General features: G+C 44.0%; 1 protein-coding gene across 1 annotated transcript; it reads right to left on the minus strand.

Annotated features, from left to right (window-relative positions):
* Positions 1-1,341: 1,341 nt before the first annotated feature.
* Positions 1,342-11,822, minus strand: LOC143277509 (uncharacterized). The gene is made up of 3 exons (XM_076582363.1): positions 11,744-11,822; positions 5,240-5,508; positions 1,342-4,546 (listed from the first exon to the last, which is right to left on the minus strand). Exons 2-3 carry the CDS (start codon positions 5,492-5,494, stop codon positions 4,391-4,393), a joined length of 411 nt encoding a protein of 136 aa, XP_076438478.1. The 5' UTR covers positions 5,495-5,508; positions 11,744-11,822; the 3' UTR covers positions 1,342-4,390.
* Positions 11,823-15,204: the final 3,382 nt, after the last annotated feature.

The following is a 15,204-nucleotide window of genomic DNA, read 5'->3' on the forward strand; positions in this document are numbered from 1 at the left end:
AAAAAATGTTTGAGTGTTTTGTTATTTGGACGGTATTTATACAGTGGAAATTTGTCAGGATGTCAGCTTCAGCATGTAGTGTTTGATGAGAAAGATTACACATTGTTTTGTTGTTCTTTTTTGTTTTTTGTTTTTTTAATGGATTTTTTTTTTTTTTTTTTTTTTTTAAAGGAAATTGAAGTTGGTTTGAATACGGTTGAGTGTTTTGGTGAGGAAGATTATATGTTTTCAATCAGTGGAACTTGATGAAGGTGTTGGTTTTGAGTATGTCTGAGAAAGGCTGTGTGGTTTGAGAGGACAGGAGGAGTCTTGTTTGTGTGTTTGCGGTGGGAGGGGGGTCATGGGGGGGGGGGGGGGGGGGGGGGATTGTTGGGAGATGTGACTGATGTATAATGCCCCTTCCTATCTCTGCGGCTGCCTTCACCTCTACACTCCATCTCGCTCACTACGATCGGCTTCGGATCCACTCTGTTTACGCATACCCAGATTCAAACACTCGACTGTTGGCCGCCGTTCTTTCTCTGTTTCTGGACCTTGCGATTGGAATGAACTTCCTTTTTCACTTCGTCAAGTCTCCACACTCAGCTCTTTCAAGTCTGGCCTTAAACCCACCTCTTCCCAAAATAGCCTCCCTTGCCTGCCCTTCCTTGTCTTTAGTTTCTACAGTTGAGTTATGCATGCGTGTGAATGACTGGTGCGAAAACGCTTTGATTTGTCTCTGCACAAGATCCAGCGCTATATAAATACCATTATTATTATTATTATTATTATAATGTGGGGATGGAAACTTAGATGTGGGATGTCCCCTATGATATGGGGATGAAGAGTTGGTGGACATTGCAGCATTTATGAGAAGACTTTTGGAATTTTGTTTGTTTTATTTTTTGTTGTTGTTTTTTTGGGGTTTTTTAAGCTGTGTATTTTCTGTTTGCCGGGAATAGTTCTGAAAATCTTGTTAGGAAATCTTGTTCATGTTCGGTGTACCCCCCTCCACTACACATTGAGTGGTGGTCTGGACGCTAGTCATTCGGATGAGACGATAAACTGAGGTCCCGTGTGCAGCATGCACTCAGTGCACTTCGATAGGAATTGAATATCAATATCACTTCGATAGGAAAACATTTTTTTTTAAAACTTGCAGGCAGAAAAAAATACAGAAAAAGGGTGGCATTCTCAGTGTAACGACACACTCTCCCTGGGGAAAGCAGCCCAAATTTCACAGAGAAATCTGTTGTGACAAAAAAGAGTAATACAAAACACACACACACACACACACACACAAACACTTAAGGGGTGTGACTTTTTTTTTTTTTTTTTTTTTTTTTTAATTTTATTCATTAATGTTCAGTGAGAAAAGAAAGTCAGCACAGACTGCCATAAACACACAAAGTTGATTTCGCAGTTACGAGGAAGCCAAGCAAAGGTTACTGGACGTAGACAATAACTGAATTGAAGCATTGACAGCAGATGAAGTGATGACTGGCAATTGAAGGCTTCATCTGCATTGTAACTTATTCTCATTTCTCAAATTAATGTTCCTGCATACATAAGCATTTTTCTCATTGTACTTTATCTGAACTGTAACAGATTATTACATTTCATAAATGTTTTTTCAAACTTTAGTTTGTATATACATAAACATGTTCCATGGTGAAATCAAAACTCAAGTTTGTCCTTGTTTTTTTGTTGTTGTTTTTTTTCCTCAACACCAAACAGTATGATTTTTTCTGTAACTTGTACCTGATATATCATAAGCTATATGTTGTATTAAAAAGGCGGAAAAAAAAAGATAAAAACAAACTTTTTTAAAAATGTGGAAAAAGGTTTGCTTAGGTGTTTTTTTTTTAAACGTCATGCCATATTTTTCAAATTCATGTTCCACTGGTTTTTCATTATTCACTGATGCAGTTTCAGTTTCAGTTTCAGTAGCTCAAGGAGGCGTCACTGCGTTCGGACAAATCCATATACGCTACACCACATCTGCCAAGCAGATGCCTGACCAGCAGCGTAACCCAACGCGCTTAGTCAGGCCTTGAGAAAAAAAAAGGAAAAGAAGGTGAATAAATGATAGATAAGCTTACACAAAGAAATAAATAAATAAATATAATGTAAAAAAAAGAAGAAAAAAAAGAAAAAAGATAATGATAAATAAGCAGATAGATGTAAAACATGAAGACACATTCACATATACACCCACACATGCATAACAGATATGCACCGAACATGCAGTTTCAGAGATATGAAAGCACAGTCAAATACATATAAACGTACATGAGCTCCAACACACACACACACACACACACCACACACATTACCCTGCACCTCCTCTACCCCCCTCCTCCACACACTCATTTCTAGTCTACGTATCACAGCTTCCACGGCACACACACACACACACACACACACACACACAGATGAACACTGATGCACCGGAGGAAGGTGCCAACATAGAGTCTGTGAGGGTGTGGGTTCGAATCTTGCTCCTGTCCTTTCTCCCAAGTTTGACTGGAAATGGAACTGAGCATCTACTCTGGATGAGACGATAAACCAAGTTTCATGTAGAGCGCATACTTGGCACACTGAAAAAGAACCCATGGCAACAAGAGTGTTGTCCCCCAGCAGAATTCTGTAGAAGAAATCCACTCTGATAGGTACACGAATATATATATATGTCCCGAGTGGTTCTAATAGGGTACGGCACAAAAGACTTAACTAAATGATTAATTGAATGAAAGGATAGACAAGATCCCACGCACAGGCCAGGACCATATAGAGGCCAGTCACAAATGGGGTTTTCTATTGGTTTATTTACAATAGTTATAAACTAAAGGAGAAGAACTAAGAGAAGAAGTAATGAGAAGAAGACAACTAGGAGAAGACAGTGCCTGGAATGACACAAACAAATGTCATAAGCACAACATGTCGGCACAAGTGAATAGTAAAGCACATATATACATATTACATGGAAAGACTATCACTTGGGTTTGGGATACGCAACAACATAATGCATATGTGTGAAGACCAAACGCTGACATCAATTGACATTTCTAATACATTTAAATAGCGCAGTTAAAGTGATTGAAGCGATGCTGACTTGGTGAAAGTACACTGACCGTATAAATTAGGTAAAGCTTACACTGGTCGAGCCGTCAGCAGGTGGTCTGGCGAGGACAAAATGATGTAAGCGGAGTGACGTCACACATTCTGGGCGCGGGTAAGGAGGGAAAACTGTCGTCTGCTAATACAGCTTGTGCATGAGGCAAGCTAATACAGCTTGTGCGTGAAGCAAGTATTGGAGCAAGCATAGCGCTCGGTCACATATGCATGCATTCAAGGCCTGACTAAGTGCATTGGTTTATGTAATTGGTCAGGCATCTGCCTAGCAGATGTGCAGATTCTGTATTTGGAGTTGTCAGAACACAGTAACGCCTCCTTGAGAAACTGAAATTGAAACTGATGCACCAACTGCATACTCCTGTATTATTTTGAAACTGATTCATTATCTGCATCTTCATGATTAGTGTTTATGCTTTGGCAAAGAAATTTCGATTTTCCAGAGAAAGATTGTTGTTGTCTGTTCACTTGCCAAATTTCAAACGTAAATGATAATGCAGCCATTGAATGATAGGAAAAACAAATAAAACTGCATGCAGGAAAAAATAACAAAAAATGGGTGGCGCTGTTCACTTGCCAAATTTCAAACGTAAATGATAATGCAGCCATTGAATGATAGGAAAAACAAATAAAACTGCATGCAGGAAAAAATACAAAAAAAAAATGGGTGGCGCTGTTCACTTGCCAAATTTCAAACGTAAATGATAATGCAGCCATTGAATGAAAGGAAAAACAAATAAAACTGCATGCAGGAAAAAATACCAAAAAATGGGTGGCGCTGTTCACTTGCCAAATTTCAAATGTAAATGAGAATGCAGCCATTGAATGATAGGAAAAACAAATAAAACTGCATGCAGGAAAAAATACAAAAAAATGGGTGACGCTGTTGTGTAGCGACGCGCTCTCCCTGGGGAGAGCAGCCCGAATTTCACACGGAGAAATCTGTTGTGATAAAAAGAAATACAAATACAAATTTTGTGGTGTTGTGTCCATACATCAGAGCTCTTCCATCAAGTTCTATCTGGCCCCTGTCTTGTTGAGCTGTTATAAATGTTATGAATAATTGTAAAATTATATCAGGGTCTAATGCAAATTTCAGTTTACTTTGATATTATAAATATATTTTTTTTACCTACGTGAAGTTCTTTCTAAAACAGGGGATCAGCTTAGTTTGACCTGCGCATGTTCACTGAAAGCAAAATTTGGTCTCAAAGGAGGACAAATGGAAGCTGCCCTCTAAAGAAACCAGGTGCATATCTTGCAATTTCTGGAACCCTTAGGGCCCGCCAAACCTGTTTCTACATCGTGTGAGCAAATAATTGACAAGCTCTCTGCCATTTGAGATGGGGAATTCAGAGACGGGTATGCATTTTTTCAGCATCATCACTCCTTCACCGCTGAACTCCGTCACGCCCTCTTCACGTGTCATCGCCTGAACAAAGATTCATCACAATCAGAAGTATTTACTGTCATCGTAAAGGCAAGTATGTTTTGCTGTTATACACTTCAAGCATAAAATAATTGCATGTATCAAATCAGGCAATTTTTTTTTTTTTTTTTTAACAGGTATTGTTTCCAGTTATGCAAACACAAGCAAAGGCATGCATGCCTCTCTCTCTCTCTCTCTCTCTCTCTCTCTCTCTCACACACACACACACACAAACACACACACACACACACTCACACACACGCACACTTCTTTGAATATGTTTATTACATTACAAAATACTGACCTGTAAAGTATTAAGTTCAACTTACTATAACAGCCATTGCTTTACACACGCTTCTTCGCTGCTATTGCCAAAAAAAAAAAAAAAAAAAAAAAAAAAAAACCAACAAAAAAAAACATGTTTACATCAAAAGATGTTACAGAAAGAAAGAAACTTTCGCATCTAGGATTTTTAGTAGGAATACATTCATCATGAAATAATGACCCTTGGAATTCTGAACACAACTTAACACAAATACTGTAATTATAAATTACCTGTGAAATAGGATTAACTTGAACAAATGATACTTTTTCTCAAGCACACACACACACACACACACACACACACACACACACACACACACACATTTCTTTTCCTTTTTTTTTTCTTCTGTTTTTTTCACACACATTTCCTACCCTGATCTCCAGCTCCGATCCTTCTGGCACAAGAAACAGATCGGCTTTTTTGCGGTATGCATATCTGTTATAGATGACAGCCATTTGGATTGCGCTTACACCGCCAGGCAGACCTTCCACCCTGACGGGAAAACCACCTCTGAGAACTAGGATTGTGCTTCTCTGAATCCAGTAGAGAGGATCATAACCGTTGTAGATGAGGATCCAGACATTTTCGTCTGTGTGATTGGACACTTTGCTTTCGATCTTTCCCATTTTTAATTCACTCTCTGAAAGAAAAACCCCAAACACACACACACACACACACACACACATATATATATATATATATATATATATATATATGTGTGTGTGTGTGTGTATGTGTGTGTGTGTGTGTAAATAAATGATGTTCGTCCTTCGGATTCGAAGATGACCATGGCTTCAAGAATCAGATGGAAGATCAGTGGCTGTGGGTCTGGAAGTGACTGATGAGGTCAACCCGGGCCCTGAAGGCTCGCCCACATGTGGGACACAAGTGAGTGGGTGCTTGTCGTGGCAGTGGATGCTGCTCGCGCCTTGTGCACAGCACGCTTTCGTTGCGCCTCGGTGATGCACCTGGCTTCAGCTGCACGGGCTCCTGTGGTGATCTTGCTGCGCCAAGCTGGACGATCTAGAGCAAGCGTCTCCCACGTGTTGATGTCGACGCCCAGGTCTTTGAAGGGCGCTTTGAGGCAGTCTTTGTAGCATTTCTTCTGCCCTCCAACTGAAGGCTTGCCCTGACACAGTTCTCCGTACAGCAGCTGCTTAGGCAGTCGACTGTCTGGCATTCTGACCACATGTCCAGCCCACCTGGCTTGGGCTTTCTGCAGGAAGGTGTAGACGCTGCAGAGGTCAGTTCGTCCCAGACTTTTTCCTGCCACCTGATGTGGAGTCTGTGGAGACAGCTCAGGTGGAAGTGATTGAGCTGTTTGGCTGTAGACAGTCCAGGTCTCGCTGGCGTAAAGGAAGGCGGTAAAGGATCACTGCACAGTAGACCTTCAGCTTGGTGGTAGCGCTGAGTCCTCTCCGCTCCCGAGACGTTCTCACGGAGTCTCCCAAAGGCGGCGCTGGCTTTGGCGATCCTGTTGTTGACTTCAGCGTCTATGTTCACTGTGCTAGAGAGCGTGGGTGAAGTTATCGACTGCCTGACGGGAGAGAGAGAGAGAGAGAGAGAGAGAGAGAGAGAGAGAGAGAATGAGGGGAGAGAGAGAGAATGAGGGGGAGAGAGAGTGAGGGGAGAGAGAGGATGAGGGGGAGAGAGAGGATGAGGGGGAGAGAGAGAATGAAGGGGGGGGGGAGAGAGAGAACGAGGGGGAGAGAGAATGAGAGGAGAGAGAGAGAGAGAATGGAGGAGAGAGAGAGTGAATGAGGGGAGAGAGAGAATGAGGGGGGAGAGAGAGTGAATGAGGAGAGAGAGAGAGTGAATAGAGGGGAGAGAGAATGAGGAGGGAGAGAGAATGAGGGGAAGAGAGAGAATGAGAGGGAGAGACAGTGAGGGAAGAGAGAGAATGAGAGGAGAGAGAGAGAATGAGGGAAAGAGAGTTAATGAGGGGAGAGAGAGAATGAGGTGGAGAGTAAGGGAAGAGAGAGAATGAGGTGAGAGAGAATGAGCGGGGAGAGAGAGAAAAAAAGAGATAATGACGGGAGAGAGAGAGAGAGAATGAAGGGAAAGAGAGAGAGAGAGAATTAGGGGAGAGAGAGTCAATGAGGGGGAGAGAGAGAGAATGAGGGGGGAGATAGAGAGAATGAGGGGAGAGAGAGTGAATGAGGGAGAAAGGGAGAGAATGAGGGGAGAGAGATAGTGAATGAGGGGGAGAGAGAGAGAATGAGGGGGAGAGAGAGTGAGGGGAGAGAGAGAGAGAATGAGGGGAGAGAGAGAGAATGAGGGGAGAGAGAGAGAGAATGAGGGGAGAGAGAGAATGAGGGGAGAGAGAGTGAGGGGAGAGAGAGAGAGAATGAGGGGAGAGAGAGAATGAGGGGAGAGAGAGAGAATGAGGGGAGAGAGAATGAGGGGAGAGAGAGAGAATGAGAGGAGGGAAAGAGAGAGAGAATGAGGGGGAGAGAGAGAGTGAGGGGTAAAGAGAATGAGGGAGAGAGAGAGAGAATGAGGGTGGCAGAGAGAGATAATGAGGGGGAGAGAGAGAGAATGAGGGAGAGAGAGAGAGAATGAGGGGGAGAGAGAGAATGAGGGAGAGAGAGAGAGAATGAGGGGGAGAGAGATAATGAGGGAGAGAGAGAGAGAATGAGGGGAGAGAGAGAGTGTGAATGAGGGGAGAGAGAGAATGAGGGGAGAGAGAGAGAATGATGGGGGAGAGAGAGAGAATGAGGGGGGAGAGAGAGTGTGAATGAGGGGAGAGAGAGAGAGAATGAGGGGAGAGAGAGAATGTGAATGAGGGGAGAGAGAGAGAATGAGGGGGGAGAGAGAGTGTGAATGAGGGGAGAGAGAGAGAATGAGGGGAGAGAGAGTGTGAATGAGGGGAGAGAGAGAGAATGAGGGGGGAGAGAGAGTGTGAATGAGGGGAGAGAGAGAGAGAATGAGGGGAGAGAGAGAGAATGAGGGGAGAGAGAGAGAGAGTGAGGGGAGAGAGATAGGGAGAATGAGGGAAGAGAGAGAATGAGGGGAGAGAGAGAGAATGAGGGGGAGAGTGAGGGAAGAGAGAGAATGAGGGGAGAGAGAGAATGAGGGGAGAGAGAGAATGAGGGGGAGAGAGAGAGAATGAGGGGGAGAGAGAGAGAGATTGAGGAGAGAGAGAGAGAATAAGGGGAGAGAGAGAATGAGGGGAGAGAGAGAATGAGGGGGAGAGAGAGAGAATGAGGGGGAGAGACAGAGAGATTGAGGAGAGAGAGAGAGAATGAGGGGAGAGAGAGAATGAGGGGAGAGAGAGAATTAGGGGAGAGAGAGAGAATGAGGGGGAGAGAGAGTGAGGGGAGAGAGAGGGAATGAGGGGAGAGAGAGTGAATGAGGAGAGAGAGAGTGAGGAGAGAGAGAGAGAATGAGGGAAGAGAGAGAATGAGGGGAGAGAGAGAGAATAAGGGGAGAGAGAGAATGAGGGGAGAGAGAGAATGAGGGGAGAGAGAGAATGAGGGGAGAGAGAGTGAGGGGAGAGAGAGGGAATGAGGGGAGAGAGAGAGAATGAGGAGGGAGAGAGAGAGAGTGAATGAGGGGAGAGACAGAGAATGAGGAGAGAGAGAGAGTGAATGATGGGAAAGAGAGAGAGAATGAGGGGAGAGTGACAGAGAATGAGGGGTAGAGAGAGAGAGTGAGGGGGAGAGAGTGAGGGGGAAAGTGAGGGGGGAGAGAGAGAGAGAATGAGGGGGATAGTGAGGGAAGAGAGAGAATGAGGGGAGAGAGAATGAGGGGAGAGAGAGAGAATGAGGAGGGAGAGAGAGAGAGTGAATGAGGGGAGAGACAGAGAATGAGGAGAGAGAGAGAGTGAATGATGGGAAAGAGAGAGAGAATGAGGGGAGAGAGAGAGAGAGAGTGAATGAGGGGGAGAGAGAGAATGAGGGGAGAGAGAGTGAGGGAAGAGAGAGAGAATAAGTGGAGACAGAGTGAATGAGGAGAGAGAGGGAGAGAGAGAGAGAGTGAATGAGGGTAGAGAGAGAGAGAGTGAGGGGGAGAGAGTGAGGGGGAAGTGAGGGGAGAGAGAGAGAGAGAGATTGAGGGGGATATAGGGAAGAGAGAATGAGGGGAGAGAGAATGAGGGGAGAGAGAGAGAGAATGAGGGGGGAGAGAGAGAGAGTGAAGGGAGAGAGAGAGTGAATGAGGAGAGAGAGAGAATGAGGGGAGAGAGAGAATGAGGGGGAGAGAGAGAGTGAAAGATGGGAGAGAGAGAGACTGTAGGGGAGAGAGAGAGTGAGGGGAGGGAAAGAGAGAGAGAATGAGGGAGAGAGAGAGTGAGGGAAGAGAGGGAGTGAGGGGAGGGAAAGAGAGAGAGAATGAGGGGGAGAGAGAGTGTGAGGGAAGAGGGGGAGTGAGGGGAGGGAAAGAGAGAGAGAATGAGGGAGAGAGAGAGAGTGAGGGAAGAGAGGGAGTGAGGGGAGGGAAAGAGAGAGAGAATGAGGGAGAGAGAGAGAGTGAGGGAAGAGAGGGAGTGAGGGGAGGGAAAGAGAGAGAGAATGAGGGGGAGAGAGAGTGTGAGGGGAGAGAGAGAGTGAGGGGAAGGAAACAGAGAGAGAATGAGGGAGAGAGAGAGTGAGGGAAGAGAGAGAATGAGGGGGAGAGAGAGAATGAGGGGGAGAGAGAATGAGGGGGGGAGAGCGAAAAAATGAGCGGGAGAGAGAGAATGAGTGGAGAGAGAGAGAGAGTGAGGGGAGGGAGAGAGAGAGAATGAGGGGAGAGAGAGAGTGAATGAGGGGGGGAGAGAGAGAGAATGAGGGGAGAGAGAGAGTGAATGAGGGGGGGAGAGAGTGAATGAGGGGGTGAGAGAGAACGAGGGGAGAGAGAGAGTGAATGAGGAGAGAGAGAGAGAGAGAGAGAGAGAGAGAGAGAATGAGGGGGAGAGTGAGGGAAGAGAGAGAATGAGGGGGGAGAGAGAGAGAGAGAGAGAGAGAGAGAGAGAGAGAGAGAGAGAGAATGAGGCGCACACACGAACTTTGAAAAAATAACAGAAAAAAAACAAACTATGACAGATAGATCCATTCTGTTTTTTCTGTCTTGATCTTTGATTTTTAAACTTTTAGAAGCAAAATTTTTTTATGCAAAAGTGAAAAAAAGAAGATAAATTGTGACTTTATCCGGGTTTTCGCGTATATATATATATAATCAAAACTTTTCTTTTTGAAACACGCTGAGGTGTGGTAGTGGGTGATTTTAAAATTCTGTCACTGACGCTCACGTTGGTCATGTTCTTCCGAAAGGGAGGTTAGTATGCACAGCAAGCGACATATACACGCCCCTGATTGCGTGAGAGGAAAAAAAAAAATCCAGACAGCTCGGCCGGGTCCTATCTTTATTTATGTATCTATTTATTTTATTTTATTTTATTTTTTGTCTATACTTTTTTCAAGGTCAAAGTAGACATGTTTTCATCAGGTGTTCATAACGATAATAATGATGGACATTTATATAGCGCCTTTCTCCACTGAGAAATACTGTTCAAAGCGCTTTACATTTCGTTCCTCACTCCCCATCAGTACTCCTCTCCACCCGCACCTCCCCCAACCCCCACACACGCAGGTACGAGCTAGAAAATACTCACGACAACTCAGAATATTGAAAACCACCCCACCCACCCCACCCATGACACCCTTCCTGAAAATGTATCCCTGCACCACGCACTGGCACCCCGCCAGACACGCACACAGATACAAATACACGGACACTCACCAACACCCCGCCACAGACACACACACACACACACACACACACACACACGGCAAACAGCCTCTCCACTGACAACAAAGAATGCACCCAAAACCAAATCATGGCGTCAGTCTGACATTTTGTTGAGCGAGCGAGGGGAGGAGCCAGGCAAACACTGCGGCCAGTAACCCAACCAAAACGTTCAAATAAAGGACTGCCTCATGACGTTGATGGTGTTTCTAGCTATGAATAAAAATCTAGAGAGATTCCCCAAGCTAAAGCTACCAGCATTTTTGTCAACGAACTGAATGCAAAGCAGGGAAAAGTCAGAATATTTCAATGATGAGTTACCTCGTCATTGTGGCAGCGAAGCGTACATGCTTGCCATGACGATTCATCTCGTCATATAGGCAGCCTAGAGGTTCATTTCCATTGAATGCACATGTCTTTCTACTTTGTAATTATTTCCGAAGTCATTCAGAAAGTGCTGTGTGTACGGTGTAATTTTATTTATTCTGTATTTATAAATATAACTATTTTGCTTCTTTTTTGTTTTGTTTTTTAAGAACAATGGTTCTCGAAAACCAACACGAACAGAGAATTTAAGGTAGAAACCAGAATTTTAGATGAAAACAATAATAGTGAATGATAAATTCATGCCACTCAAATGTCTTCGTTTTCTATAAAGAAGTGGTTAAAGAATCATTCACACACACACACACACACACACACACACACACACACACACACACACATTGAGAGAGAGAGAGAGAGAGAGAGAGAGAGAGAGAGAGAGAGAGAAGTTTGCCAGGTAAAACAGACAAAACTAGTTTTCACAATGTATGTTATCATTACTTAATTTTGCCAATGACACGCTATCTAATTTTTCATGAAAGCATCTATGGGTATCACCCAATTTTAAGAAAAAGAAAAACATCTTATGCCGTGTGACGATTAACAACATCGACATAGACACACACTAAGGAAATATATACATTCTAACAGGAAGTAAATAAAGCAATCATAACACACACACACACACACACACACACACACACACACACACACACACACACATATATATATATATATATATATATATATATATATATATATATATATATATTTAATATATATACACACACAAAGACATTGAAAACACGTGTAAAACTGCAAACCTGACAATCGAAGCCAGCCAAAGAAAAGTTGTGCTCCTTGATACTGAATTCTGTCCTGTTGTCGCAAAGAATCATGGGAATGAACCTCGCAATGATATGTGATAATGAATATTTCTCTCTCTCACTCTCTCTCTCTCTCTCTCTGTGTCTCTGTCTCTGTCTCTCCCTCCCTCTTTGTCTGTGTGTGTCTCTCTCTGTCCCCCCCCCCTCTCTCTCTGCCTGTCTGTCTGTCTCTCTCTCTGTCTCTGTCTCTGTCTGTATATCTGTGTCTCTGTCTGTCTCTTTCGCTCTCTGTGTCTCTGTCTCTGTCTCCCTCTCTCTCTCTCTGTCTCTCTCCCTGTCTGTCCCCTTCTTTGTCTCTGTCTGTCTGTCTGTCTCTGTGTGTGTTTCTTTCTGTCCCTGTCTGTCCCCCTCTTTGTCTCTCTCTCTCTATGTGTGTGTGTGTGTGTGTGTGTGTGTGTGTGTGTGTGATGTGTGTCCCCGTCTCTGTCTCTCTCTGTCTCTGTCTGATATATCTATATAGAGAGAGAGTTAGAGAGAGAGAGAGAGAGAGAGAGAGGATACTTTTAACTCTCTCCATACGAATGGCGAAAGAGACGACGTTAACAGCGTTTCACCCCAATTACCATCATCAAAATAGTGCAAGCGGAAGGCTCTTATACTGAAGAGGTGAATGTTGACAAAGAATACCACAATTCTGACGACGGAAGCTAAAGGTTGGGTCATTCAGACACCCACTGGACATCCGAGGGGTCTGTGTAGAGGAGAAGAGAGGACTGGCCGTACTGAGTGAGTTAAGCGTATTTGCTTCGTGAAACTCAAGACCATTGACGACGCGTCAGAGTTGAGTTCGACGATCTTCGATCACGAATACAGGGTTGGGTGGGGTGTGCTTGTTAAAAAAACTGATCTCAGCCACAACAGAAACCACCAGGCATGCACTGGGGCGTTTCGACCCAGGCCCCCGGCCTACAGGGTCAGGCCCATAGACCTGTGTGTGTGTGTGTGTGTGTGTGTGTGTGTGTGTGTCTGTGTGTGTCTGTGTGTGTGTGTGAATTTAAGATACTGATATCTGAACGCAGATAAGAACACACGCACGCACACACACACACACACCAACACACACACACGCGCGCGCACACACACACAAAGACACACACACACACGCACAGACACACACACACACACGTACACACACACACACACACGTACACACACACACTAACACTAACACTTCCAGTGAATAGACGTTAAACTGAAGATCTCACACACACACACACACAACACACACACACACACACACACACACACACACACACGTACACACACACACTAACACTAACACTTCTAGTGAATAGACATTAAACTGAAGATCTCTCTCTCTCTCTCTCTCTCTCTCTCTCTCTCACACACACACACACACACACACACACACACACACACACACACACACACACACACACACACACACGCCAATGCAGGGAGTGAAGGAATGAAGTAATATAATACCGCACTTTTCGCCTTCGCTGGAAGTACAGTTATCTACCCTTTGTCAAAAATGCATTTTGAGACAGTCAGATGAGAGTATATATATATATATATATATGACGGGCGCAACAGCCGAGTGGTTAAAGCGTTGGACTGTCAATCTGAGGGTCCCGGGTTCGAATCACGGTGACGGCGCCTGGTGGGTGAAGGGTGGAGATTTTTACGATCTCCCAGGTCAACATATGTGCAGACCTGCTAGTGCCTGAACCCCCTTCGTGTGTATATGCAAGCTGTAATCCATGTCAGCGTTCGGTGGATTATGGAAACAAGAACATACCCAGCATGCACACCCCCGAAAACGGAGTATGGCTGCCTACATGGCGGGGTAAAAAACGGTCATACACGTAAAAGCCCACTCGTGTACATACGAGTGAACGTGTGAGTTGCAGCCCTCGAACGCAGAAGAAGAAGAAGAAGAAGATATATATATATATATATATATATATATATATATATATATATATATATTATAATATAGATAGATATACAGAGAGAGAGAGATAAAGCCCAGTGTAGAAAATACGAAGGCACATGCTAAAATTTTCCTGGACTCGAGTCACTACCAAGGAAGCAAGAGAATCTGAGTGTACGGAAGCAAATCCTACACAGTATTACTTCCCCCCCCCCCCCCCCCCCCCCCCAACGCCCCCCCCCCCTACCCTCCACAAAACCTTGAGTGGTGGTCTGGACGCTAGTCATTCGGATGAGACCATAAACCGATCGAAGTCCCGTGTGCAGCAAGTCCTTAGCGTAGGTAAAAGAACCCAAGGGAACAAGAGAGTTGTTCCCCCCCAAAAAAAAATTGTAGAAAATATCCACTTTGATACAAAAACAACAACAACAACAAAACAAACAAACAAACAAAAACCAACAACTGGCACACACTTGTAGGCAGAAGAAAAGAAGAAGAAAAAGTGGGTGATGCTAAACTGTGGCGACCGTGGTCTTCCTCGTAGAGAGCAGCCCGAATTACAATACGATTCAGTACAACACAACACAAGATGATACAATGCAATACAGTTCAACACAAGATGATCCAATACAACACAATACAAGTGTCAGACAACAGTTGCCTCAGAAGGCGAGTTCAATGAATGCAGATCGACAGAAACTGGTGATGTGTTTATCTAAGGACACGTTGTCAGAAATCCTAGCTGGAGATTCTTCCTAGTCGACGAGGTAAAAGTTACATAATTATGCGTCAGCTGTCTTAAAAAAATGGTTGGAAAGGCGTTCGGGAGTGATTTATTTTTCTCTCAATAATTCCACAAAACATTCCTATTGTTTTTTGTGGTTTTTTTTTTTGTTTTTATGATATTCACTCCCTGATAACAGTGATATCAAAGACACATGCTTCCAACCATCGGATTGTGTCATAACTTGAACGTGGTTGACAAGAATCCTGAAGTTGAGCATCATCTTTATTTTGTTACATGGAGACGGATGAATATCCTTGAGAGGGGAAAGTGGTTTCAGGTACAATAGGAAGAGGATGGGTCAAAGAACAGAACCCTGTGACATACCACACAGGACAGAAAATATTTCTGAAGTAAAATCACTCACAACAGAGAGTTGTCTGCTTGAGAAATATGAAGATAACAGCAAGAAATATCAGAACAACGGAGGCCACAGAGATCGTGTATTTACAGTAAGGTTCCATGGTCGACAGCATCAAAAGCGGCTGATAGATCAAAAAAGAGTCGGTATCAGGAGAGAGAGAATATCGTGAACAATTTTAAGAAGCACTGTTTTTATGTGCTGTGCCCTGGGTGGTAAGCAGACTGAAGTGAACAGAACACGCGGTGAGTTGAGATAGGCGAAGGCATGCAGGATAACATCTATTTTCCGGAATTTTCGACAAAAATGGAAAGTTTGATAGCAGACAGTAGTGTTAAAATCATGTGTGTGTTCTA

The sequence above is a fragment of the Babylonia areolata genome, chromosome 34, assembly GCF_041734735.1.
Source record: "Babylonia areolata isolate BAREFJ2019XMU chromosome 34, ASM4173473v1, whole genome shotgun sequence".
Lineage (NCBI taxonomy): Eukaryota > Metazoa > Mollusca > Gastropoda > Neogastropoda > Buccinidae > Babylonia > Babylonia areolata.

Coding starts and splice junctions, on each gene's coding strand:
- LOC143277509 (XM_076582363.1), bottom strand. CDS start 5,494: ATGGGAAAGATCGAAAGCAAAGTGTCCAATCACACAGACGAAAATGTC. Junction 4,547..5,239: donor GATCGGAGCTGGAGATCAGG/GTAGGAAATGTG, acceptor ATCTTTGTTCAG/GCGATGACACGTGAAGAGGG.